This window comes from Lynx rufus, unplaced genomic scaffold (assembly GCF_022079265.1).
Source record: "Lynx rufus isolate CCGP_SWC_20201006 ecotype Redwood Valley unplaced genomic scaffold, mLynRuf1.p SCAF_13, whole genome shotgun sequence".
Lineage (NCBI taxonomy): Eukaryota > Metazoa > Chordata > Mammalia > Carnivora > Felidae > Lynx > Lynx rufus.
Window position 1 is genome coordinate 2,445,272 of NW_025814827.1, and position 26,230 is coordinate 2,471,501.

The window sequence follows — 26,230 nt, forward strand, 5'->3', positions numbered from 1 at the left end:
TCTTTCCGCTTGGCATTTGGGGTAGGGTTGCCAAGTAAAATACAGGATGCCCAGTGATATTTAAATTTCTGATAAACAAGGAATAATTTTTAGTGTAAGTATATCCCAAATAATTAATGGGATATACTTAAACTAAAATATTATTCCTGAAAATTCTTTTTTTTTAATTTTTTTTAACATTTATTTATTTTTCAACGTTTATTTATTTTTGGGACAGAGAGAGACAGAGCATGAACGGGGGAGAGTCAGAGAGAGAGGGAGACACAGAATCTGAAACAGGCTCCAGGCTCTGAGCAGTCAGCACAGAGCCTGACACGGGGCTCGAACCCACGGACAGTGAGATCGTGACCTGAGCCGAAGTCGGACGCTTAACTGACTGAGCCACCCAGGCACCCCTGAAAATTCTTTAATGTACTTAAATAGTTGTCTTTTTAAGCCCTTGTCTGCTAATTCTAATATCTGAACCATTTACAGGTCTGCATGTGTTGGCTGGTTTTTCTCTTAATTTTTGAATATCCTTTCTTCTTCATATGTCTAGTAAGTATTTTTTGATATGCTGAACATTGTGAATGTACATTGTAGAAATTTGGATTATATTAACGTTTATTTCTTTTTGAGACAGGGAGAGACAGAGCATGAATGGGGAAGGATCAGAAAGAAAAGGAGACACAGAATCTGAAACAGGCTCCAGACTCTGAGCTGTCAGCACAGAGCCCGACACGGGGCTTGAACTCACGGACCATGAGATCATGACCTGAGCCAAAGTCAGATGCTTAACCGACTGACTGACCCAGGTGCCCCAAAATTTGGATTATATTATCTCACTCTAAATAGTGTTGAATTTTGTTCTAGGAGGCAATTAAATTACTGATGGATTAACTTGATCATATATGTCAAGGCTTGGTTTTAGGTTTTGTTAGGGTGCATCTTTTTCCATTTTTCCTTGATTCCTAGAGAAGTTTCCTTACTCCAAAAGCATAGCCTTCTAGGCCCTCATGTGACTGGGATGGTTATGAAGACCTCTCCACTCTGGTTGGGTCAGAGCTCCATTGTGTCTCTAGTATCCTGTGACCTCGGAAGTATATGTTTTGCCCTCAGCGCCCTGGCAGCTGTTTTCTGCTAGCCCTTGCAGAGTCTGAGTCCACAAATTCAGAGTTTAGGATTTGACCAAGGACCTGAGGAGAAGCTCTGTAAGATTTCTGGGGCCCCTTCTCTGTAACTCCTTTCTGCTACTCTACCATATGCATTTTAGCAGCCCTGAACTCCGATGCTCTCTACCTGAACTCCACTTCCCTGTGCCATCATTTGGGGCTTGGAAATGTCTTCCAGGCAGAAAGATGTAAAATTCACTTCATATTATTCCCTTCTCTCAGAGATTGTAAACCTGCACTGTCTGTTGCCCAATGCCTGAAGATAATTTCTGTATATATTTTGTTCAGCTTTTTAGTTTTATGATGGGAGGCTATAATCAATATTCCATCTTGGTCACAGTAGGAGTGCTATTATTCATTCCATGCTAAAAAAAGAAAAGAAAGACCAACAATTCTAAGAAAAACTGGAAAGACATATAAAACTTCAAAGAAAAAGAAATGCAAATTCTCCTGACACATAAAAAAAAAAAATGTTCAAACTCACTGACAAGAAAGACACAGATTAAAACTAAATGGAGGGAGAAACCAAGATGGCAGAACATCATGGAAGTTTTTTGTGTGTCTTGCATCCATGAAATACAGCCAGACCAACACTAAACCATCCTGCACACCTAGAAAACTGATCAGAGAATTAATACAACAATCTGCACAACCTGAACCACAGAATTCAGGAGGTACATGGTGCAGAAAGGTGAACTGGGGGAGAGAGAAGCTTTAGAGGGCAGAGAGCCACTTTTGCAGGTGGAGAGAGGACAGCAACAGGGGTATGGGTGTGGGGGGAGAATACAGGAAAAGTCTCCCCCCCCCAAAACAGCTGGAGAGAAAGTGGAAAAGTGGAAGCAGCCACAGGGACTGAACTAAAAAGGGAGAAAGGAGAAAGGAGAAAGAAGAGGGTTTAAATTCCATTAAGACTATAAACGGGGGGGAGGTGCGGCGCTTGGGTGGCTTGGTCGGTTAAGCGTCCAACTTCGGCTCAGGTCATGATCTCACGGTCTGTGAGTTCGAACCCTGCGTCAGGCTCTGTGCTGACAGCTCAGAGCCTGGAGCCTGTTTTAGATTCTGTGTCTCCCTCTCTCTCTGCCCCTCCCCTGTTCATGCTCTGTCTCTCTCTGTCTCAAAAATAAATAAACGTTAAAAAAAAAAAAAAAAGACTATAAACAGGGGGAGCACAAACCGCAGCTCAATACCTGCTGGTGCTCTGGTGGGAAGGGAGAATTCCCAGGAGCAGAGTGGAGTCCAATGTTCTTCAGGCCACACAGGGAGAGGCAGCTCCCCTGCTGGGAGAACACCTGGTAGAGGCTGTGTGGGTCCCCCAAAGGCAAGGCCCCAGTGGACCTGGGAGAACAACCACATTCACTGGTTCTGAAACAAGGTCATTAAGGGTGAAGCCTGGTGCCAGATGTGTGTTGTGATTTTCCATAATCCCTGAAATGCTGTTGCTACACTATCTCACGAAATTTTCCTGGGGTGGGCTGGCACCCAGCCACAGTCTCTGGGCATCAGCAGCAGCACAGTCCTGCAAACGTTCTTGGGTGTGGCTGACACCTGGCCATTGCTTGCTGAGACCCGCCTGCAGAGGGGAATAACGGGTTGAAGCCACAGTCCCTCAGAAGTAAGGGGTCAGAAAAACAGCTGCATCTGAGATAAAACTCAGTAGGGAGGTGCTGCCTGGGGCTTGGTCATGGACTGTGTAAAAGCGGGGAATAGAAGGAAGCCAAAGACAAAGGATGGGTGCACAATTGCTGATCGGGGAGAACAGAGTTCCAATACTAGAGACTGGGTAGCTGGGTGATGGCCATTTTCACCGCTCCCGCACATGTGCATATGCACCTACAAGTGTCACAACAATCCACCCCAGTAAGCTAAGCAGCACCATCTAGTGGAAAATGGAGCCATTACACTAAGCCCCACCCAAGTGGGCCAACCCCACTCTTCAGAAACACAAGTCCCTCTGCCTGCTTAGTTTATGGACTATAAAGTGCTTCATAGACTTCTAGGAGAAAAGGAAGTAATTTCAGTCGTATTTCAGTCTGTTCACCAGTCGATCTATTCAATTTTTTTTCTTTCTTTTTTCTTTTTTCTTTTTTGTTTCTTTTCTTTTTCTTGAATACAGAAAGAGAAAAAATTCATTTTTATTTTCAATTTTTATTAAAAATGTTTTCTTTAGGGGTGCCTGGGTGGCTCAGTCGGTTAAGCATCTGACTTCAGTTCAGGTCATGATCTCACAGTCCATGAGTTTGTGCCCCATGTCGGGCTCTGTGCTGACAGCTCAGAGCCTGGAGCCTGCTTCTGTGCCTCCCTTTCTCTCTGCCTCTCCCCTGCTCATTATCTGTCTCTCTCTGTCTCAAAAAAATAAATAAAAAACATTAAAAATATTTTCTTTAATTTTTTCTACTATATTTTTTACTTTTGTGTAAACTTTTTCAAATTTTATTTTACTTCCATCATTTCATTTTAGTCTACTTCAGTGTATTCATTTTTTCAAAATTTCAAATGATTTCCTTTTTTTTTCTTCCCCTTTTTTCTCTAATCTATCAAGCCCCCTTCAACACCCAGACCAAAACATACCTACAATCTAGCTTCATTTATTCTATTTTGTGTGTGTGTGTTTAATTTTTAATTTTAATATTTTTTTAATTTTAATTTTTTTACCTCAAAATTCCTTTTCTCCCTTCAAAATGATGAAACAAAGGAATTCACCCCAAATGAAAGAGCTGGAAGAAATGACAGCCAAGGACTTAACCAACACAGATACAAGCAAGATGTCTGAACTGAATCACAACAGTAAGAATACCAGCTGGAGTCGAAAATAGATTAGAATCCCTTTCTGCGGAGATAAAAGAAGTAAAAGCCTTTGTAGTCAAATGCAGCCATCAGCAATCAAAGCACAGATCCCCAGTATATAGAGGACAGAGCCCTTTTACCTACCCCATCTCCCATTAGGTCCACTATACTATTTTACTTACTTTTTTTAAATGTTTATTTTTGAGAGACAGAGACAGAGCGCTAGCAGGGGAGGGGCAGAGAGAGGGAGACACAGCATCCAAAGCAGGCTCCAGGCTCTGAGCTGTCAGCAGAGAGCCCGACATGGGGCTCGAACTCATGAACTGTAAGATCATGACCTGAGCTGAAGTCGAACGTTTAACCAACTGAGCCACCCAGGTGCCCCCAAAATACAGAATCATTATCTTGAATATATACATACTGAAGAATTTATAGATGATGTTATATGAAGTTTGGGATTTGCTTCAGCTAATCCAGTGTAAGCAGAGTATGTAGAGCATAGAGGAAGCAAGATTATCTGTATTTGATAATTATTGAAAGTGAGTGATGGGATTGTTTTTTTCTTTACCTCCATATAGATAGAAACTTTCCATAAAAAGGAGGTAAAAATACTCATTTAGATGGATGTTCGTGGGTTTATATATGTATACAGCAGTTTTCCACCCCCATCTGTGGTTTCACTTCCTGTGGTTTTAGTTACCTGTCGTCATAGTCTGGAAGCAGATGATCCTGCCATATGTCAGAAGGTCACAAGCAGCCTAATGCTACGTCGCAGTGCCTACATCAATCACCTCACTTCATGTCATTATGTAGGCATTTTATCATTTCATATCATCACAAGAAGGGTGAGTATAGTACAAAAGGCTATTCTGAGAGACAGGGAGACCACATTCACAGAAACTTTTTTAAAATTACAGTTGACACACAATGTTACATTAGATTCAGGTGTACAACGTAGTAAATCCACAACTGTATATTATGCTATGCCCCCCGGCAAGTGTAGCTGCCACATGTCACCATACAACACGATCACAGTGTCATTGACTGTATTCGTTATGCTGTACCTTTCCTCCCCATGACTTTCACATTCCCCAACCAGAAGCTTGTATCTCCTACTCTCCTGTGCCCATTTTGCTCATGCCCCCAACCCATCCCATCTGGCAACTGCCAGCTGTTTTCTGTATTTCTGGGCCTGTTTCTGCTTTCTTTGTTTGGTTTTTCACATTCCACACACAAGTGAAGTCATATAGTTTTGTCTTCCTCTGACTTATTTTGCTTATTATAATGCCTTCTAGGTCCATCCATGTTGTTACAAATGGGATTATCTCATCCTTCTTATGGCTAATATTCCATTGTGTGTATGTATGCATATATATCACATTTATATCACACATATATCATGTATATTTATCCATTCATCTATCAATGTACACTTACGTTGCTTCCATATCTTAGCTATTGTAAGATTGTGTTTTATTATTTTTTTATTTTTTTAATGTTTATTTATTTTTGAGACAAAGACAGAGCATGAATGGGGGGAGGATCAGAGAGAGAGGGAGACACAGAATCCGAAGCAGGCTCCAGGCTCTGAGCTGTCAGCACAGAGCCCGATGCAGGGCTCAAACTCACGGACCATGAGATCATGACCTGAGCTGAAGTCAGACACTTAACCGACGGAGCCACCCAGGTGCCCCTTGGCTATTGTAAATAGTGCTGCAATAAACACATGGGTGCATATATCTTTTCAAATTAGTGTTTCCATTTTCTTTGGGTAAATAACCAGTAGTGGAATAAGGGGATCATATGATATCTCTATTTTTAAATCTTTGAGGAACCTCCACTCCACAATGGCTGCACCAATTTACATTCCCAAGAATGGTGGTGCATGAGGGTTCCTTTTTCTCCACATCCTCACCAACCCTTGTTATCTCTTGCTTTTTGATACTAGCCATTCTGTTGTGAGGCGATATCTCATTGTGGTTTTGATTTACACTTCCCCAATGATTCATGATGTTAAATATCTTTAATTTTTTTTTATTTTAGAGAAAAAGAGTGCACAAGTGGGGGAGAGGGGCAGCAAGAGAGAGAGGGAGAGAGAGAATTGTAAACAGGCTGTACGTTCAGCACAGATCCCGACATGGGACTTAATCCCAAGACCCCAGGATCATGACCTGAGCTGAAATCAAGAGTGGGGTGCTCAATTGACTGAGACCTGAATATCTTTTCATGGGTCTGTTGTTATCTGTATGTCTTCTTTGGAAAAATGTTTATTCAGGTCCCCTCCCTGTTTTTTTTTTAAATTTTTTTAATGTTTATTTATTACTGAGAGACAGAGAGACACAAAGCATGAGCAGGAGAGGGGTAGAGAGAGGGAGAGACACAGAATCTGAAGCAGGCCCCAGTCTCCGAGCTGTCAGCACAGAGCCGGATGCGGAGCTCGAACTCACAAACTGTGAGATCATGACCTGAGCTGAAGTCGGTGGCCCAACCAACTGAGCCACCCAGGTGCCCCACCTCCCCACCTCCCTGTTTTTAAAAATTTAACTGGTTTTGCTTGTTTTTGTTTGTGTTTTTTTGGTTTTAAGTTGTAGAAGGTTTGTATATATTTTAGACATTAACTCCTTTTTAGATATATCATTGACAAATATCTTCTCCCATTCAGTAACTTGCCTTTTTGTTTTGTTAATGGTTTCCTTCACTGTGCAAGGTTTTCATTTTAGTCCCAATAGTTTATTTGTGCTTTTGTTTCCCTTGCCTGAGGAAACACATCTAGAAAAATGTTGCTAAGACCAATGTTTTGTTGCTAAGACAAACACTCTTCCGAGAGTTTTATGGTTTTAGGTCTCACATTTAGGTACTTATTTTATTTTTGTGTATGGTGTGAGAAAGCGGTCCAGTTTTCCCAGCACCTCTTAAAGAAACTGTCCTTTCTCTGTTGTATATTTTTACCATCTTTGTAAGAGATTAACTGGCCATAGAATTGTGGGTTTCTTTCTGGGCTCTTTATTCTGTTTCATTGATGTTTGTGTCCATTTTTGTGCCAGCACCATACCTCTTTGATTATCATAGCTTTGTAGTATATCTTACAATCTGGAATTGTGATACCTCTCACTTTGTTCTTTCTCAGGACTGCATTGGCTATTCAAGGCCTTTTGTGGTTCTATACAAATGTTAGAAGTATTTGTTCTAGCTCTGTGAAAAGTGCTATTGGTATTTTTCTAGGGATTACACTGAATCTGTAGATTGCTTTGGGTAGTATGGACACTTTAACTGTATTTGACTAATGTCTTTCCAATACATGAGCATGGACTATTTCCTACTTGTGTCATCCTCCATTTCTTTCATCAGTGTTTTATGGTTTTCGGAGTATGGGTCTTTCCTCTCCTGGGTTAAGTTCATTCCCAGGTCTTTTATTCTTTTTGGTGCAATCATAAATTGTTTCCTTAATTTCTCTTTCTGCTACTTCACTATTGGTGTATAGAAATGCAACCGATGTCTGTATATTAATTTTGTATCCTACAACTTTACTGAATGCATTTATTCTAATAGTTTTTTGATGGAGTCTTTAGGGTTTCCTATGTATAGCATCATGCCCTCTGCAGGCAGGTTTGGTGACCTCCTGGGTGACATCCAGGTGGGAAAAGGCCTTGATTCACAAAACTCCAACAGCTCCTGGGCCCACTGGGACACAAGAGAGATTTGGCAGCAGAGGGGGGATGGTCTTGGAACTTGTGACCTGGAAGGAAACAGAGACTCAGGTGTAGTCCTACCTTAGGCTCCCCACCTACAGAAGAGCCAACAGGCCCCATGAGGTGCCCCAGGAGCCCAGGACCTAGACAAAGATGACAGCCAACACCAAGATGCCAGAGAGGGTCAGCAAGAAGGTCACCATATACGGGTTGACTACAGTCGGTGACATGTTCTTCTGTCCTTCATTCATACCCCTGAGGGGCCCCAAGGTTCTACCCCAGCCCCTCAAAGACCAGCCTGATATATGCACATACCCTCAGCCAGTCTCCACTCTCCATGTACCCACAACTTCTGACTAAAAGGGCCGGGGCAGGCCAGGGTATAAGAGGGTACCCTGGGAAATACTCCCCCGACTGTTAGGATATCTAAAACTTCCCCATTAGGGTTTGTCCTAGGGAGGGAGGATTATGCAGCCCTGTTCTCTTGAGTCACCTCCATTACCATAGGAGTCCTTGTAGGCGACCTGGGAGCAAAGCAGTGGGATGGACAGGGACAGAGCCTGAGGGTGAGCTGAGCCCCTCCCCTCTTTGGGCTTTGTTTTCTGGCCCTCTACAAAACAGGCTGTGTCAAGCCTCATGTGAGGCCTTGCGTGAAGATATAGTTCAGACAGTACACACCCTCGGTGGGGGCACAAGAGGAGAACCCTCATGCCTGGCATGACCTCTTTGGAGGTGATAGATAAACCTGCAACATGGAAGGAGAAAGGGTCCACCCGGGGAGGTGAGTCAGCCAGATGGCCGTCAGGCTGGACGGTCACCACCAGGGTCAGCAGGATGGTGGAGGGGTCTGGCCTGGGCTGGGAATACCCGCTCCCCCATACAGATGAGTGAGTCTTTCCTAAGCAGGTCTTTCCTGTGGGCAGGATGGGGCTTCAGGATCACTTCCCAGGGCCCATGACGAGCAGCACTCAGACAATTCTCGCAGCAACCCTAGTGCCACGCATCTTATTCCAGATGAATAAGAGGTTCAGAGAGACGGACATGCAATCTGGCCTCAATCACTCCGCCTGTCACCACCTCTGGACTCCATTCCTGCCAACAACCGGGTGCTCATCAAGTACCTGTGAAACAGGTGCTATTGTCCCCATATAACATCTGAAGAAAGGGAGGCTTACGAGTTAAGTGACTTGTCTAAAGTCACAAAGTGTGGGGCGCCTGGGTGGCTCAGTCGGTTAAGGCGTCCAACTTCAGCCCAGGTCATGATCTCGCGGTCTTTGAGTTTGAGCCCCGCGTCGGGCTCTGTGCCGACAGCTCAGAGCCTGGAGCCTGCTTCAGATTCTGTGTCTCCCTCTCTCTCTGTCCCTCCTCCACTCACGCTCTGTCTCTATCAAAAAATGAATAAACGTTAAAAAAAAAAGTCACAAAGTAACAGGGCTGGGCTCAAACCCCAGCTGTGTGAATGACTCCAGAGCCTGCATTCTTGACCACCACATCCCCATGGCAGGGGCTTTACTAGGACCTAAACGTGGAAGGTAGGAATACTGCTTCTTCCTTCTGCCCACCCAGAGGACAGAGCATGCAGCCCCAGGTATTGGGAGATGGCAGTGGGGAAACCAGCTGACCAAGGCTCTCTTGGGCCAGTGGTTGCCCAGGCCCTGAAGATCAGGGAGGAGTGCTGAGGCTCACCTCCCTCCCACCCCTGACACTCACTGGGAACCTCAAGATGAAACCTGTAACTCAGGGAGCCGGGAGGCAGGCAGGAATGGACACCTCACCTCCAATGAACCTTAAGTGGTGGAGGCAGGGACAGAGCTCTTGCCTGACCTTCCTCCCCTGTCTCCTGCTCCTGCAAGGTGCCCTGCATGGGAGAAGTGGTAGCTGCCCACTAGGCCATTGCTCAGATGGGGAAGGGTCTCTGGGAGCCACTGGAGCTAGGTCCCAGAAGGAGAGCATGACCTCTGGGTACCTCAAGCTAGCCCTAGGCCTACCAGGGTGGCCATGTCTCTTGTAAGGGCCTGGCAGACAACAGACATAATGTCTGAGTAGCTCTATAAGTTTCCTATTGAGGACAGTCAAGGGAATAGGCAAGACCGTTGCATTCAGCTGAGAGCCTGGTAGGCAAAGGAGAGGCCAGAAGCAGACAAAGGCCAGGTGGGCCCACACCTGGCCTTGGAGGAACAGCAGGGTGGGGAAAGAGGGGGTGTCACTCACCAGCCACAGTGAGAGAGCTCAGGCCCGTGGCTGGTTGTTCAGCACTGTCAGCACCTGGGGACCATTCACCAGGCCTGGCTCTGCACTTGGGCTTCCGCCTGGAAGCACAGGGGCCCTGACACTGGCCTGAGGTAGGGAGGGTGGTAGGGGAGGCTCCTGTGGCCATATGCAGGAACCCACACATGACAAGGCGTCATGCCCAAAAGAGGCCACAGGGGCCAAGAACTTAAGCAGATGTCCTGGGACATCTTGTCCATTTAAGTCAGACCCTACCCCCACCCTCAGAATACAGCCTGCTTGAACCTCTACAAATAGATGCAGTGGGGAAGGGGCCAAGCCCAGCCTAGCACATCTGGCAATGCTGTGTTGAATCTGCCAAGATGAGTCATACAAGACAGAGGTAGCCGCAGGTCTGGTCCAGGGCCCAGGAGCTACAGGCTGAGTGTCCCTCCAGGGGCTGGAAGATGGCAGGGCAATGGCTTGAGGCTCCAGGGGGAAACTTCAGTGGCCAAAGCCTGTCTTGGTGTGGCAGCCATGGGGGTGGCAATGCCCCGGGATCCTCCAGGGCTGGGAGAGGAGAATGCCCAGGGTCTGGGGGCCTGAGGACCTTTAGTGAGACAGACTCAAAGTCCTGGGCTTCTGGATCAAGACACAGAAAAAAGCACTCTGCCCAAGGCCAGGTTGTGGACCTGGGGGATGCCTTGTCTGGTCTAAGCCACTCAAGCTACTGCCCAGATGCCATCTGTGCTCAAATGGAAGAAGAGGTGGCAGTGAAGGCAGAGCCCCAGCCCCCTATTCCCTCCTACCCTTTCCAGATATAAATGAAGGTGAAGTCTTCGCTGGACATGCCCACCCATCTTCTCTGTTGGCTGCAGAGGGGTGAGAAAGCTGTATCTGAGTAAGGAAGAGCCAAGGTCCCACTCTGCCCCTCACTGCAGGGTAAACCTTGGACAATTCCTCTTTTTTTTTTTTGGAGCCATGTGATTCACAGGGGAAGGGTCAGGTTCAGAGGTCCCACCCAGGAGCCCAGATGACAGCTTATGGAGATACCCTGTCCTCTCGATCTGTGATCTGCTCCCATCCCCTAAGCCTCTAGGAACAACACCCTCCCAACACCAGGGCTGTGGAAGGTGCAGGGACAGCACCTGCTTTTGGGTTGCTCAGCAGGTTCAGCCTTCATCACGGGCAGAGCGTTGATCTCAGGACCACCAAGGTGATGGGCAGCTTCTTGGGCTCCAGGTGCTCCAGGTACACCCTACAGGGCACAAAACTAGAAGGGTGTTAGGCCACCTTGTGCCAAGACCCAAGGCCTGTTTGGCTGTGGTGCCCCTGACAACCCCTGCTAGGCCAGCCTTCCCCTCTGTCTCACAGGGATGTCAGTACCGCCTTGGAAGTCAAATTGAGCAAGGGTAACCATAGCTCCCAGCCAGCCCCAGACCAAAGGAAGCAGGGCATTGAGCTGTCCTGGAAGGAGAGGCCACGGCAGATGAGAGCCTGGCCCTGTGGGAATTACAGCTCTCTGGGTCCTACTCTCCACTCTTAAATGTTACCCCCTAATATCCAACCCCTAACATGAACTCCCACCAAAAGCTCTGAAGTGAGGGGGTGTAGGGGTGGGGATGTCCTTTCAGGTAAAAGTTTTTGTGTGCAGGGAAGGTTTGAGCTGGGCCTCAGGGCTGTCAGAGGGGTAGGTAACAGGTCTGCCAAGGAATCCAGGAGGCACAAAGGTGTGGTGGGCATGTTCTAGAAGATAGTGAGCATCCTTTCATTCACCACTGGGGCTGAGTGAGGCCAGGCCCACGAGCTGGCACATGTTGGCTACCACAGGGCACGGATACGAGCTAGTGGGCACAAAGTACTCCTAGGCCTCCACCCGACTCTGCACCCAGACCGACCTCTCGCTGCAGGGAGCGGACATGAACAGGGCACAGCTAGTGGGTATCAGCAGCAATGGAGGCCCAGGTTTCTCCCTAGCCTGGAAGGGGCTTGAGAGGCAGACAGGGCAGGGCCCTAACCCCAGGCTTAGAGCCTCATCCAGCCTCATGGAGCCAAGAAGACTTACTAGAAACAGACTCTTTTAGGAAGCTGGGTGTGAGGACAGCATGTGCCTGAGCTAAGAGAAGGCTGGTAAGAGGGAGGCCTCTAAGCTTAGCACCCACTAGGCATGACCACTCACAGAAGGGCTGGGGCCATGGGGGGGGGCTTCCACCTCTCTGCCTCAGTTGGCCCTCTTTGTTGAGGAAAGCAGGGATAACCACATCTCACAAGGATCCCAGGGCAAAACAAAGCTGTCAGTCCCACAGGGAGGTGGAGGAGACATTCTAGGGAAAGAAAGACCAGGGGCAGTGTTGTGTGCTTGGGGCAGGGTAGGAGACATGGAGAAAACTGCTTTCTTTGAGGGCCAAGGAAAAAGGAAGCTAAGCAGAGAGGAGCTCAAAGACATTGTGCCACAGCCCCTCTCCCACCCATCTCCAAACCAGGCTTCTCCCTTCTTGGTCAACAACTCGGATGGTACTATTCTCCTTACTGTCAGTGGAACTTCCCAGCTGAGCTGGTGAACACAGACAGAGCCTGGATTCATCAGGAGTGGTGCATAGATGATGTGCACGGAAGTGGAGAGGAGCATGGGAGCCCTGGCAGGCAAGCCTGGGGCTTCAGACATGGTACCTGCCCTGGCCATGGCAGGCTGTACTGGAACCTGCCAGATGTGGCCTCCAACCCAAAGGTATCCGGTTTCCAGGCCAGGACTGGAGCCAGACTCCTCTCCAGGGGCAAGGGACACAGTGGGATAGGACATAGGCCACCCAGACATCACTGGGACTTTGGGTCTGCTGGCCAGCTGGAAAAACAAACCTGGACGGGCTCTACTTGAAGGCAGGGCTGGGACTGGCTGATTCAGATCACCTCTGCGAGGGGGGCAGTCCCATCCTCTGGGGCAGACTTCTGAGCTGGGGTGGAGAAGAGAGGACCTGTAGCCCACGCCCCCCAACAGATCCCAAAGCCCCTCCCACCCAAGTGGGCACCATATAAACGGGTGCAGAAACCCTCCCAGCTGGCTGTGGGTTCCTGAGGTGGTCTCTCCATGACCAGTGGCTGAATTGGGATAGCAACCCAGCAGCCAAGGTAGGAGAGCTGACAGGAACATGGCGGGAGTTGTGAGTGCTGGTTGCTTAGGACTGAGCCCCTCTGCCCAGGTGGCCTCAGAGACACTCCCACTACCCAGCTCAGCCCAGAGAGCCAAGGCCTGGTGCCAAGTAGCTTCTCTGGTTGAGAAGAATATGCTGGAGGTCATTAAACCTCTGCCCAGAGGCTTGAATATCCAGGCTGTGGAAGGACCATCAGTCAGAAAGGGGCCTGTGGTTCTGAGGCCTTTGTGTGGGTCTCGCAGCAGTCAGGAGCCTCGGTGGACACAGAGCCCCTGATGTGTGAGGAGGAAGGGGGCCTGGACTGTGTCGGGTCCATGGCACCAGACCCCCGAGAGGCCCCTGGGATGGAGCCCAGCACAAAAGTGTTACAGAAGCCGTGGGTACCTCCTCTGCAAGGGTGGGCCCAGCTGGAGGTTTAGGGTCTACATGGCAGGGGCCACATGGGAAAAGGGCTACCTGCTGGGACTACGTGGAAAGCAAGTCTGGTGTACAGAGCATGGCACCAGCTGAGCCAGGAGAGGCCTCCTCACCAGTCCTGAGGAAAGCTGGGAGACCAGGCTGCCAGGAGGGGGATCTAAGCTAACTCCAGATGCAACAGCATTCACATGTCCAGAAGGTGGCTCCAAGCTGACAACTGGAAAGGACCAGGCTACCAGAAGCTGGGGTCCTAGGATGCCCCTGAGTTGCAAGGCAGTGTTGGGGAAGTGCCAGGCAGATCTGGTAAGGACCAGTCCTTCAGTTGGACACCCTTGCCACCTGCTGACTTGGTGATGCCAAGGGTGGTAGGTTGGTAGTGGCCAGGGCTGGGAACACCTAGTGTGTCCTCAGGGCCAGCAGGTGGCAAGTGGAGGGGTGGCAGTGAGGGCTGGAGAGGGCAACCCTGGCTCTCTCACACCAGGGACAGAGGAGGCAGGCAGGGCCCAAGTCTGTCAGGGGACCCAGGCCTCTCTGAGTAGCGGCTTTCTTCAGCATCTCTTGCCCACTCAGAGTGGATGCAAGCAAGCCCAAACCCAAGGACACTTCAATGGAAGGGCAGAGGCTGACAGAAGCCTCTACCTTCTGTGCTGAGCTGAAGCTTCGGCTCTTCTGACAGGAAGCTTGGGTCTGGGAGGTTTATAGGGTCTGAGAAGAAGTTGCCAAGCTTGGAGTCCCAGGCTCTAAACTAGAGGCAGGAGTGGAGCGTTCTCTGGCCCCATCACCCCCATCTGAGAAGAGGTCTACAGAGGATTTGATCTGGTGGCTAGTGGAGAAAGAAGAAAGGGACCCCCTGCCAGTCATAGTAATCATAGGAGGGGCCTCTCAAGGTTCTTCCAAGGGAGCCAGCACCCTCTTCCCAGGGGCCCAGGCTTTCACTGCCTCAAGACGACACAGAGCCTGGGAGTTGGGTCCCTCTGGGACAGAGGCAGGGGGTTTGGGATGGGAGTGTTAAATGGGATGGATCGCTCTACAGATGTAGACACCTCCGAGGGGCAGCAGCTAGAACACCCAGGGCCAGGGTCCCCATGGAGGCAACAATGTCCCTGAAGAGCCCACCTCCCTGCCAGCCTCAGTCCAGGGGCTTGTCTTGCTAGAGATAGGAGGGGGTCTGCAGGATCTTCCCCTGACTTGGGGCCTGGAAGGGCTGCACTAGGCTGGGCTGGGGGCTGAAGGAACTGCCTGGGAAGAGGTCTGGAGTGCAGAGATCAGCCTGCAGCAGGGCTTGGTGCTCACTGGCTGGGATGTCCCTGTAGCCTTCCTCAGCTGCGGCTGGGCCTGAAGGGGCAGCAGGCCGGGCTAGGGGGTAGCCCATGGGCTGGAGACACTACTCTAGGAGGGGGGCTGTGGGGTCAGAAGAGGCACATTCAGGCAGGAGGGTTGGGCCCTGCTCCATCTCCCCTGTGGGGGTTTAGGGAGACCCAGCCCTTTCACCCCAACCCCTTTAGTGAGAACAAGGCAGAGCAGGAAGCACCTGATTACCAAGGGGGGGGGTTCTTCATAATCCCCTTGGCAGGCATGGCTCTGCTCTCTTCCTTCCAAAACACCGGCTCCGAGACAAAGCTGCCCCGTCACTTACCTTGAAGGCTTAACTCCTGGTGGCAAAGCTAGTGGGTCGGGCTCCTCAGCCTTTTGTACTGGGTTAGAGCCCCAAGTGGGACAGCCAGGAGGCAGGGCCTCACTCAAGCTGGAGGCTCACCTGAGTGCCATCTTCCTTTTATTAACTGAGGCCAGAGACGCACCTAGCGTCTTGCCTAGTGAGGCCACCCGAGTCAGAGAGAAGCCTAACCAAACAGGCCTGGGCTCAGCCATTGGGGCAAAGCAGAGCCAGGAGGGATCCTGTAGCCGGGCTCAGGAAAGACTCACCAACACTAGGACTGACACTGGCAGGTCTGACCAGCCCTAGTAGACCAGGCTCCGGTCTAGATGGAGTGAGACACCACCACAGCAGCCCCGAGGACGAACCTCTGCAGGAAGAGCCCAGCAGAGGCAGGGTCTCTGGAGGGCGTGCTGGGTCTCCCCACACCAGCTCACGTGTGAAGGATGAAGTACACCTTGGTGGGCATGTCCTTGGTGCTGGGGTGTGTGGTGACTAGCATTTCTCACCGGGTGGTGTGCTATAGACCAACAACCACCAGGACCCACAAGGGGACGGGCTTTCCCTGAGCAAGGAAGTGGCTGCCCAGTGGGTGTGACAAGGACCCACATGGCCAGAGCAAGCCAGCACAGTGGTGCCAGAGAGCCTTGGCACCTTCTGGGCTGGGAACAGGGAGAACTGCTAAGGACTAGGCACCTGATGATGGCCTATTAAACCTGTGGACGCCCCGCCAAACACACAGCCAGGCCCCAGGTCCAAAAACAACCCAATTGCTTTTAATGTTTAATGGCCTGCCTCCAGGGCCCACAGCCTTATGACAAACCTTAGCCAGGCCAAGGGCCCAGCCTGCCAGCCTCTGGCTCAGGTTAGCACTCTGCAAGGAGGTAACTCATAGCAGGCATGACGGATGGGGCTCTAGCTTGGGAGGGCCAGGGGCCCCAGTCCATATCTTCAGAGACCTCCCAGGACTGAGCTGTCATTCAGCCTGTCTCTTCTAGTCCCTGAGTCCCTGCAGCTGCATGACTTCTAGCAAACACAACTTCTTGGGAAAACACACAAAGATGTCAGCCCCAGGCTGTATCCCTGCACCCCCTGTAGTGCAGGAGGGAAGAAGCAGGCTTCCCCAGAGTGCTCCAGGCTAGGGGGTCAGGGCCCAACACCAAGTGAGGGGGTATAGCCCCAGGCTTTCCTGGGGATGACTCTAGAAAGTGTAAGTCATACACACTGTACAATAAGCAAGTCTCATGACACACAAAGACTTTCTAGAAGAAGGTTCTGCTTGCCTTAGCCTCCTACTCCAGGCCCCGGCTGGGATTTAGGCCCCGGTCCTGGGGAGGGAGCAGAGAGCAAACCCTAATGGGTGTGTGTCAGGCATCACCCCACAACAACCCTGTGAGGTAGGCTGCGTTGTCCTATCTTACAAATGGAGAACTGGGAGCTCAAGGAAGGAAGTGACTTGCCTGGTTACACAGCAAGGAACACAGGAGCCAGGATTCAAGCCCAAGTCTGTTGAGCTCCAAAGCCCACACATTTTCTCTAAGGAAAAAAACAGGAAGTAGTTCTTTCTTACGAAGGCCCTCAAGTTAAAAGCGGGGTCTCCAGCCCAGTGGGGGCAGCAAGAGCTGGAGAAGCTCCAAGGGTGTATCCACTGATCGCCCTGGGCCGCTGGCCTACCAGATAAGGGTACAGAGTGACCCCCACACAGCAGCTGTCCAAACAGCAACCAGTGCTACAGGTGATGGCTCTGGCCACCCAACACCTGTGGGTGGGGCACAGGCCGATCCGGCCCTGAGGCCTTGTGGCCCCAAGTGGGCAGTGCTAGGCCATTGAGCCAGGCAGTTTCCAGCAGGTTGCGGAAGCGAGCCCTTAGTGTGGGGCCAGGTGGGCTGGCGCTGGCGGCAGGGGTAGGTGAGGCACCGCGGGACCCTTCCCCAGCATTTGCCTCTGCTTTCTCCGGGCCAGGGGTTGGTGGCTTCCTCCCCGGCTTCCTGGCCTTGGGGGCAGGTGACTTCCAGGCCAGGGTTGGGCTTTCTGGCTCATCTCTGGCCATGGTGGGTTCTGAGGAGGGCACAGATCCAGCCTCAGTGTCCAAGTCACCTGGAAAATGAACACACAGTCAGGCTGCAGACCCCAACACCCTTAGGTCCCATCTCCTGGCCTCCCAGCCACCTAAACCAGTGGTTCCGCTCTGCTCGGGCCTGGGTGGCCCCAGCAGGGTCACAGACATCATGACCCTTCCCCACACGTGCTGGAGGCCAGACCACCAAACCAAAGGGTGTGATTCTCCCCTGGTGATACCAGAGCTCTGTCTGATGAGGGTACTGCTCAGGAGAAGTGTCTGGTGCAAGAACAAAAGGAAAGGGGCCAACAGGCCAGGAACCCCTGGCCTGTACAGGCAGGGAAACTAAGGTATGAGAGAGGGCCCTGCTATACATCAGCACCATCATCTTTCCATCATACCACCCCAGAGCTTGGAGTGGAGGAAGCAGCAGAGGGGACAGAAGGGGGGGGCTTCTGACCAAGAACACACCTACTAGTAAGGGAGGCTGTCAGGGTAACACTAAGGACACCCGCAGAAGGGTGAACCCCCCCAAGGATCGGGGGAGGACCCACAGCCCAGGGAGGGAGTGGGGACTGGGATGCCAAATCCAGCCAGCGGCAGGAAGCTGGGTCCCAGTCAACTCTGCGCTATGCCCCAGATTCCAGCAGGCTCAGTCAGAGCAGGAGGGGACTATGAAGTGCCTGGGCCCCATTGCCCAGCAAGCTGTCCAGGAAATACAGCCCTGTCCTCTCTAGGCCTAACAGCCCAGTTGTACAGAAACAAGACGGTCTTTGCACCCATTAGGGCAAATGTCCCAACTGTTTAAGTGCTCAGGGGACAGCAATGCTTGTCACCCAGACCCCAAGCTCCACATTTGTGCCTCATTGCCTCAGGGTCTTCTCCACCCTGACCTGAAACTTGGACAAGGTAAGGGCCCAGGCCAAGGTTGCCATCATGGCAAGGGGACAAGAAACAGTTCCTGTGGAGACACAGCCCAGACACAGGCTTGGTGGCAGGGATGGCGGAGCAGCAAGGGAAGAAAGACTACCGAGAGGGTCACAGGCCTCAGGCCTCAATATGCCACATGCAGGAGAGGCCACGATGGACACCGCCTGGCACCATCCCCAAAGTCCTGGCCGAAGAAGTGAGTGTACACACCATGAAACACCACAGCAGCTCCCGAGAGCGGGGCCAAGCTACCCACACCAATGCACATGATGCTCCAGGACACAAAAAGAGTGAGCTGAAGAACAATATGCACAAAGCATCATTTAGTAGGGGAAAAGCAAACCACAAAACACTGCTCCGACTTACGGGTGCACTACCCATAAATACGCGGGAGGACTGAAACACTACACATTCAAAAGGCAACAGTGTTTTGGAGGGGATGGGGGATTCCTGCCCACTTTCGGGGATGAGGTGCCATTCACTGAGATGGAGAAGGCGGGGAGCAGAGGACTTAGGGGGAAGCTCAGGAGCATGGGTCTGGGAGGAGTTAAGGGTCAGACAGACATCAGGTGCAACAGGCCAACATGCATTCAGTTCTTTGCGGCCCAAGCCCAGAAGGGAAGCCGGGCGGGACACAGACACAGTGGGGAAAGATGTCAGATAGAGAACACAGCCTGGTCAGAGCCCTAGAACCCAAAGGAGAAGCCTGCACCAAAGCCAGAGAAGGCACAGCAGAGGAGGAGGAGGGAATCTGGGAAGGTGCTGCACCGGGGAAGGCCGAGAAAGTTTCCACAGGGACAGAGCGGTTGGCATGCTCAGAGGCTTACAGAGGAGGCTGTGAAGGCTCTCGGTGCTGGGGCGAGGGGGGGGTGGGGGTGGGGGGTCCACAGAGCCTACCCTGGATGGCCAGCCCCCTCCCCAGCATGAGTTCTTGGGCCTCCCTGCCCTTTCCAAGGTCCAGGCATCCCTCAGCCCCTAGCCGTGACCATTCACACAGCCCACACACCTGTCACTCGCTCACACAGCTCCGGTGGCTACTGGGGCTGCCCCATGCTCACCCAGCTGGCGGCGCACACAGTCACGCCACTGCAGGCCCAGCAGGTCAGGGTAGATGTCGGGCAGCTGGCGCAGCGCCAGCAGCTTGAGCATGCGCGAGGTACAGCCATGCAGGGCCCGCTCGCGCAGCGCCCGCTCCTCTGACAGCGTGGTGGGCCGCAGCTCCACACGGTGCTCCTGCAACACATGGTCCACGGAAGCGGGGGGCAACCGTGGGAAGAGCCGCTCCTTCACCAGGTGGATGGGCACGAAGATGGCACCGGCCCGCACCACGTGGGGGAAGGGGCACTGCTGGGTGCACACGAAGCTCTGCAGCTGTGACAGCAGCTTGCCCAGCAGCCCCTGCACGCCCTGGCAGTCCTGCCATGCTGCCCGGCCCCACGGCCCGGCCATCTCGAGCCACTCGCGCAGCTTCTCGGGTGGGGAATGGGCCACCGAGCCCGAGATGGCATCGCACAGGGACGCATGCAGTCCTGTAAAGTGTTGCTCTGGGGAGTCCGCCGTGGCGGGGGTAGAAGCCGGAGTCGGGGCCTGGGCCTGGGCCGGCGATGGAGCCGGAGCAGGGGCTGGGGTCGGGGACGTCATGGCTACAGCTGGAGGACTGGGCAGCGCCAGGTTGAAGCAGGCCACGGGCAAGGGCTGGCTGAGAATCTGTAGACCAAGGGGCACAGATGTGGGCGTGGGTACAGGCTGGGCAGACGCAGGGGCCGGGGTAGGCGCAGATGGGACCACGGCTGCAGGCAAGGGTGCCGGCCGGAGGATCTTGAATTTTCGGAACATGAAGGCCACGGAGCTATGGAAGTTGGTCCTAGGGGTGGCCTCTGTAGTCACTGGCGCCCCGGGTGCCTCTGGGACTACCTTTTCCAGGTCAGGCAGATCTGAGACCGTGTTTCCCACACCGGGGGCATCCAGGGCCGGGGGCTTGGCATGCGCTGCAGGACTAGGAACCCTGACTGGAGCCTCTGCCATGGGCTTCTTCACACTTAAGTCCAGTGCCACCTCCTCTCGAAGCGAGCATCGTGCCTTCGAAGGGGTCTCCCGGGCTGGCAGGGGCTCCCCACAGCCTTTGGCAGGGCTCTCCCTGGGGGCAGGGGCTGAGTCAGGCTCGGCCGCGTCCTCAGGTGCCTGCACATCCAGATAGTCACGGTAGGGGGCCAGGCTGAAGACATTGTCAATAACAGGCATGGGTGGAGAGCTGGGTGGCAGCGTACCCTGATTCTGTGGAAGAGACTGGCGCTCCTGGGCACAGGCTGGGAGTGCCGGCGGGGTGCGAGGGCCCGGACTATCTTCGATGACAATAGGCGCTCCAGGGTGTTCATCAAGCTGGGGCTGGAGCTGCTCTTTCCTGCAGCTGGGCAGCCACATCTTCTCCTCTGCTTCCCGCACCGGCTTCTCTGCAGGCCTTCCGGGCTCTGGGCATGGCTGGCTGGCAGGGAGAGGCTGGCATCCTCGCTGGAAGGCACCGGGCTGTGGCACAGCCTGCACACTGTTTTGGGAAGGTGGCGTCCCTCCGAGCCCTGGGGATGCCCCATAGAGAGAGAGGTCATCCCGGGCATAAGGAAAGCCCAGTGTCTGGGGAGCAAAGTCCAGCGGGCACCGGGGAGCAAGAGGCGGCTCCAGCTTGAGGCCTGGTGAGGGTGCTGGGAGCGGGGCAGAGGGGTAGGAAAAAGTGTCCAGGCCCACTGGGGGCATATAGGGTGTCTGGGCTGCCTGCTGCCTCAGGTAGGGGCTGCTCAGCCCACCAGCTGGGTACCCAGTCCCTTTGTGGGCTCCCAGAGGCTGCAGTGGGAGCACTGAGCTGTAGCTGCCCTGCTTGTCTGGGTGGCGACAGGCTGGTGGGTAAGGCAGGGCCTGTGGAGGGTGAGGGTGAGGGAGCGGGTAGTGGGTGGGCACCGTATCCTGGCAGGCTGGCCCCAAGGGTTGGGCCAGCTGGGTCCAAGGACTTGGGGGTCCCTCAGACAATGCCTGCTTGGGGTCCCCAGAGTAAGGACCCGCATACTTGGAGGCTAGGAAGCCTGTGCTGTGGATGGTCCGATACTTCTCCAGGAACGCCTGACATGGGGAGAAGCCCACGGAGTTTTTGCCGGATCCCCCAGCCGGCACCCCGCGCAAGAAGGTGCCATCCAGAGACTGGCTCTTGCCAGGAGTTGGGGTCAGTGAACAAGGCGGGTCAGCCGGGGGTAACAGGGGTCCAGTCACCATTGTCCAATCAACATCCAGTGGCCTCTTCACCGCCCCTTCGCCCAGGCAAGTCGAGAGCCCGTAACACAGAGGGCTGCGGTAGACAGGTTTGGGGGCCGCCAACGGTGGGCCTGGGTAGGAATGAGACTGGGGACCGAAGGGCAGGAGCTCAACGGGGCCAGAGTCCTGCACCTTCTCAGAGCTTTCTGCTGGCGGGCGGTAGAGCAGGCAGCTGGTCAATAGGTTGTCTGTCCGAAGAGGGGGTCCTGCCACACTGGTAGGGTACAAGGGTGGGTATGGGGTCCAGGATGCCAACCGCTCAGACCCTGCCTTGGGAGCACCCCCCATAGGGCAGGAAAAGTAGGCACCCTTGTAGCTGCAGGGGTCCTGGTTACCAGCAGAGGGGGGCAGGCTGTGCCCGGGTCCGGAGTCTGCCTCTAGGCGGGGGAGCTTGCCATATACCACAGGCCCCAGGGTCCCCAGTGGCCGCTTCTCCGCCATCACTGTGAAGGCTTCAAGCCCTCAGAGGCCCCAGCTACTCAACTGCTGACCTGGGGGAGAGAGAGAGAAAGAGAGAAAGGGAGGGGCTGTCAGAACGGGTTCCAGACAAGCAACGGAGGACTGCTGCTCTCACTGGCTTGTTGCCACACCTAAGAACTTGGCACTTAGTAGATGCTCGATAAAGACTATGAATGAATGAACGCATGAGTCATACAACACAGAGATTTCCAATGTATACTCCCCACCCCCATCCCAGGAGCCTCCTTCTGTTCAGCTTCTCTCCACATGACTCCCAAGACCCCTTTCTTGGGGTTTCAGACTTTACAGAGCACAGTCTGAGGATCAGCTCACTTGGCTACCCCCGTTCCCCATATTGGGATGAAACGCATTCATCCCAACGTCACTGATAAAGGAGATGGGACAAGAGGTAGGTAGGCTTCCTACCTCCCACTATAGCTCTCACTGCAGATGCTATAGGGTTCTCAAGGTGCCCACTGCAGCCAAGATGCGGAATTGGACATTGTCTGTGAATTCAGACTTCCTGAGACACTCTTCAGCTCTCACTCTCTGACCTGCCAGTCTTATCAAAAATGTCAGAGCTAAGCCTGGAACCCAGGTCCCTCAGCCCAGAGTGACACAGACACTGGGCCTGGTTTCACAGGGTAGGGCTATTCCCCCAGGAGAGGCAGTGGGGTGCACAGCTTTGTACAGGCCCTGCCCCCAGCTGGAGAGCCAAGGCTGTCCAGTAGATGGTGCTGTGACACCAGCAGGAAGGTCCCAAAAGTGTCCAGAAGGACAGCCTTGTGTGCATCCCAGCCCCTAAGCTGCAGTTGGGGATTCCAAGGCACATGAGGGCAGCACAGCACCAGGAACAAGCAGGTAGGGAGGTGGGAGGGTGTGACTGTCCAGGGAAGGAGTCCCCAGGGGCCACAGAGTGCTAGCTGGCAACCACCCCCACTGTACCGATAGAAAAACTGAATGCCAGAACAAGACTAAAGTCCTGAAGCAAGGCCAAGCAAGGATTGGGAGCCGGGCCCAGAGAGGTCAAGCATCAAGGCAGCACGTACGCAGTGATCTGTGAAGGGTCATCTAAGGTCAGTCTTCTAAGGCCACAATGCCCTGCCTCTACCTCTCCTAGTACCCTGGTCTCCGAAACACTCAGGTGGCTTAGAAACGATGAATCAGCTCACTCTTGTTATGATTAGGCCATGGTTCAGGTGCCACAGGTTTCTATCACTAACAAGCCAAGCCAACCCTCTCTCCCAGCCCTCTCCTCCCTTCTGGCTAGTGGCCAATGACAGCCACAGGCCCAGAGTGAGACCAGCACATTTTGGGGGCAAGAAAAGCCAAGGGTAGTGTGAGAGCCAATGCTCACTCCTATCCTAGCTTAATTGCACCAAGGAAGCCGGGCAGGACTCTCACAAAGTTGGCTCATCTCCTGGCCAGAATCCCAACACCTCCGGCCAGCCTAGGAGACAGGAAGGGGCGTCAGGGCAACGGTACTGAGAGCAATTCCCTATAACAGAGATCTGCATCCCAGAGAGAAAACCCCAACCAGCTGCACGGCAACCTTACAAGGAGTTGTACCGTGTTGGGGGTGTTAAGGCTCCGTTCCCCGCCCAAGGATAGCTCTGGATTAATTAAGTGCTGGCTCTGGTCTCACCACCCCCACATGCCCCTTGGGGCCTGCTGCACACCCACCCCAATCCCAGGAGTCCTTCTCTCCTGGGCTCTGCCCATTGCGTGCCCTTTGCCCTGGAGATTTCCTGAGACAGCCTCCCCTCTACCCTGGGACTCAGCCAATAGAGGCAAAGCCCCCCGGGGACCTTCGGGAGTCTTTAGGGGAGAGATGAGGGTTCTGGGGAGTCAGTGGAGGACTATGAAGGGTATGGGGCTGACCTGACCTCCTGCCAGTAGAAGGCCCCTCCCCACTCAAGACAGTAGCCAAAATGTAGGTGCCTTCTTCCCTGACACACACACACACACATACTGAGGAGGCAAGCGATTGTTTGGAGAAGGGCAGGACCACAAGGAGCAGGGTCACATCATCTTTTGGGCCACCAAGCTGTCTGCTGACTGAGGTTAGAGTTGGGCTGGGAGGATCAACCTCGGCCACGGCCTAGGGCAGGGACAAGGAAAAGGACCCCCCCCCCCCGACCAAGCATCAGGGGAAGCAAACAGAATCTGGAGCGCAATTCCCTCTTCCATCTCCTAGCTGCTCTCCGGAAGGCCCGTGGACGGTGGGAAAGACCAGAAATAAGACAGCGATCCTGCCTGGCTATGACCAGCGTCTGGCCTCCCCTAGAGGGCTGAACCAGGCCCTTCCCGGGGTTCTCACACCTCCCCCAGCTGAGACTCTGGGCCCTGCTGACGTGAACAAATGAACCTGGGGCGGCCCAGGCTCCAGGGAAGGGGGAAGGGTCGCAGGATCAGCCTCCACCACCTTTCTTCTACCTGCCCCGCCCATAACCGTGGTGCCAGGGGCCCTCGGCCAACCTGGCTTTGGGACTGCCGCCGCGCCTGACCCCGCGGCTTCCGCGTGTCCCCATGCTCTGCCCGTTGGCGCTGGGGCGCACGTGCACCCCAGCAGGCTGTTACACAGGCCGCAGCCACGCATGCAAACCCGTGCTTGCAAGTACGTGCACGGCCCACATCTGCACACACGCCCCTTCAGAACTGCGTTCTCCCCTCGCTGGGGCCCGGCACACGTGTGCACCCCAAGAAGGCCCGTGCACCCATGCCCACGGACCTACACCCAAAGACTGGCGGGAGGTCAGGCGCAGGGGGCGGCCTGGCCGCAGAGTTCGGGCAGCCACCGCCTCGGGGCGATCCCGCCAGCCTGGGCTGCGGCCAGAGGGTGAGTCAAGCCGTAGCGAGGAAACCGCAGGGCCGTCCCGTCCCAGCAGGGCGCGTCCAGGGCCCTGCGGCGCCTCCGCGCCCGCCGCCCCCCAGGCCCAGCCCCCCGCCGCCCCCTCATCTCCGCCCCGGCAGTCCACGTGAGCGGGGCCCCGAGGGAGGCCCGAGGGCTCCTGCCAGAGCTGCTCCTCACCGGCCCCTCGCCGGATCTGGCGCCAGAGCCCTGCCAGAGCTGCGGGGCGCTCCCGGGCCCCGGGAGCCTCGAAGTTCGGGGAAAGTCGGAGCAGCCGCCCGCCCCCTGCCCCTCAGCCCGCCAGCCCCGGGCCGGCGGCAGCCCGGAGCCGCCGCACCTCTGCCCAGGCCTGGGGCGCTCCATGCGCCGGCCGGCCGGTAGGGGCGCCCTAGGGCAGCGCCACCCGCCCCTTCCCCACGCGCTGCCCGCAAACTCGGCCCAACTTTCCGCGCCGGAGCGGGCGAGCTCTTACCTGCAGGGCGCCAGGCTTCCCGCCGCTGCTGCCCGGGGCCGCGACCGCATCGTCCAGCGCCGCGGAGGCCGCGGGTCCTTGTCGGGCCAGGCCCTGAGCGGGAAGTCGCGGTGAGCACCGAGCTCGGAGCCACCCTCCTCGCGGCCGTTCGCGCCGCCGCTGGGCGCCGTCTGCGGTCCCGGGCGGGGCGGGCTGGGGGCGGAGCGGGGGCGGGGCGGCCCGCGTGGTGGAGGCTGAGCCCGGCAGCGCTTCTGGGAGCCCACGTTCCCCTGGGCCCGGGGTGCGGAGGGCCTCCGGCGGCCAGCCCTACCCGGCCCCGGCCTCGCGTGCCGTGCACCGTCTGTATCCACCGCACTCCGCGAACCGCTGCCCAGCGCGCCCAGCACACACCTTCATGCAGTCACTCCGTGAGATCATTCATTCATTGCCACTTTCTAGCTACGTGGCCTAGTGCATGCCACTTGACCTCCTTGGGCGTCAGTTTCCTTATTTTAGTAAAACGAATTATATCATAGTGGTGGTGCTGTAAAGGCTTAGAAGAGGTTGTATTAAGATATCTGGCACACAGTAGGTGCTCCGGTTCCCTTGGCCAGTACTAACTAGTTGCATTAGAGAGCTGGAGAAGGGTTCCTTAGTCTGTCCCTCAATCTCAGTGCAGCCAGTGAGAGCAAATTCCAGACCAACATATGTCAGTCCCTGTTAGGGCACCACATGTATCTGAGGAAGAGGTGATTTCCCCATCACCGTAATGAGCCAGGAGTGAGGGTGCTGGGGGTTACGAAGTGGCCTCAGTGGGCACCTCTGAACCTTTTTGGCAAATCTCCCTCAGTAAGACAGGTCTGAGCATGTGAAGCCTGCGAGGTGGGATGGCGTGGAGCATTCCCAGACAGGAATGATATGTTGCTGAGAGAGGGGCTGGAGAGGCCCACCGGCTGTCTCCATTTGCCCTGACTCTCTGAACCATCTGATTTTGGATGTGAAGCCTCTCAGTGCTGCTACCTTTTCGAAAGAAAGCTGGTCCCTCACAGTTCCTGGGCTGTCCAAGGACTGGGGACAGGTGTGTGCAGTGGAGGAGTGGGGAGGCAGGTGGACATGCCAAAGGTCAGAGCA

At 54.1% G+C, this 26,230-nt stretch overlaps 2 protein-coding genes across 3 annotated transcripts; both read right to left on the minus strand.

Moving 5' to 3' along the window:
- Positions 1-8,968: 8,968 nt before the first annotated feature.
- LOC124508398 (uncharacterized) lies at positions 8,969-15,705 on the minus strand. Its single transcript, XM_047074775.1, has 2 exons — positions 10,981-15,705; positions 8,969-9,008 (listed from the first exon to the last, which is right to left on the minus strand). The coding sequence occupies exon 1, from the start codon at positions 13,125-13,127 to the stop codon at positions 12,054-12,056; it is 1,074 nt and encodes a 357-aa protein (XP_046930731.1). The 5' UTR covers positions 13,128-15,705; the 3' UTR covers positions 8,969-9,008; positions 10,981-12,053.
- A 101-nt stretch (positions 15,706-15,806) lies between these two features.
- On the minus strand, positions 15,807-25,266 carry CUNH15orf39 (chromosome unknown C15orf39 homolog). 2 transcript variants are annotated; one of them, XM_047074773.1, is made up of 3 exons: positions 25,121-25,266; positions 19,100-21,829; positions 15,807-17,149 (listed from the first exon to the last, which is right to left on the minus strand). In XM_047074773.1, exons 2-3 carry the CDS (start codon positions 21,777-21,779, stop codon positions 16,782-16,784), a joined length of 3,048 nt encoding a protein of 1,015 aa, XP_046930729.1. In that variant the 5' UTR covers positions 21,780-21,829; positions 25,121-25,266; the 3' UTR covers positions 15,807-16,781. The 2 variants fall into 2 exon arrangements, with proteins under 2 accessions (XP_046930729.1, XP_046930730.1); XM_047074774.1 differs by having other exon boundaries at positions 17,068-17,149; positions 19,048-21,829.
- Between the last annotated feature and the right edge of the window lie 964 nt (positions 25,267-26,230).

Excerpts from the sequence above, each read along its gene's own strand:
- LOC124508398 (XM_047074775.1), bottom strand. The coding sequence starts at position 13,127 with ATGACCTCCAGCATATTCTTCTCAACCAGAGAAGCTACTTGGCACCAG.
- CUNH15orf39 (XM_047074773.1), bottom strand. The coding sequence starts at position 21,779 with ATGGCGGAGAAGCGGCCACTGGGGACCCTGGGGCCTGTGGTATATGGC. Across the intron at positions 17,150-19,099 it reads CTGTGTGCGCCGCCAGCTGG|GTGACTTGGACACTGAGGCT; the intron begins GTGAGCATGGGG and ends TTCATTTTCCAG.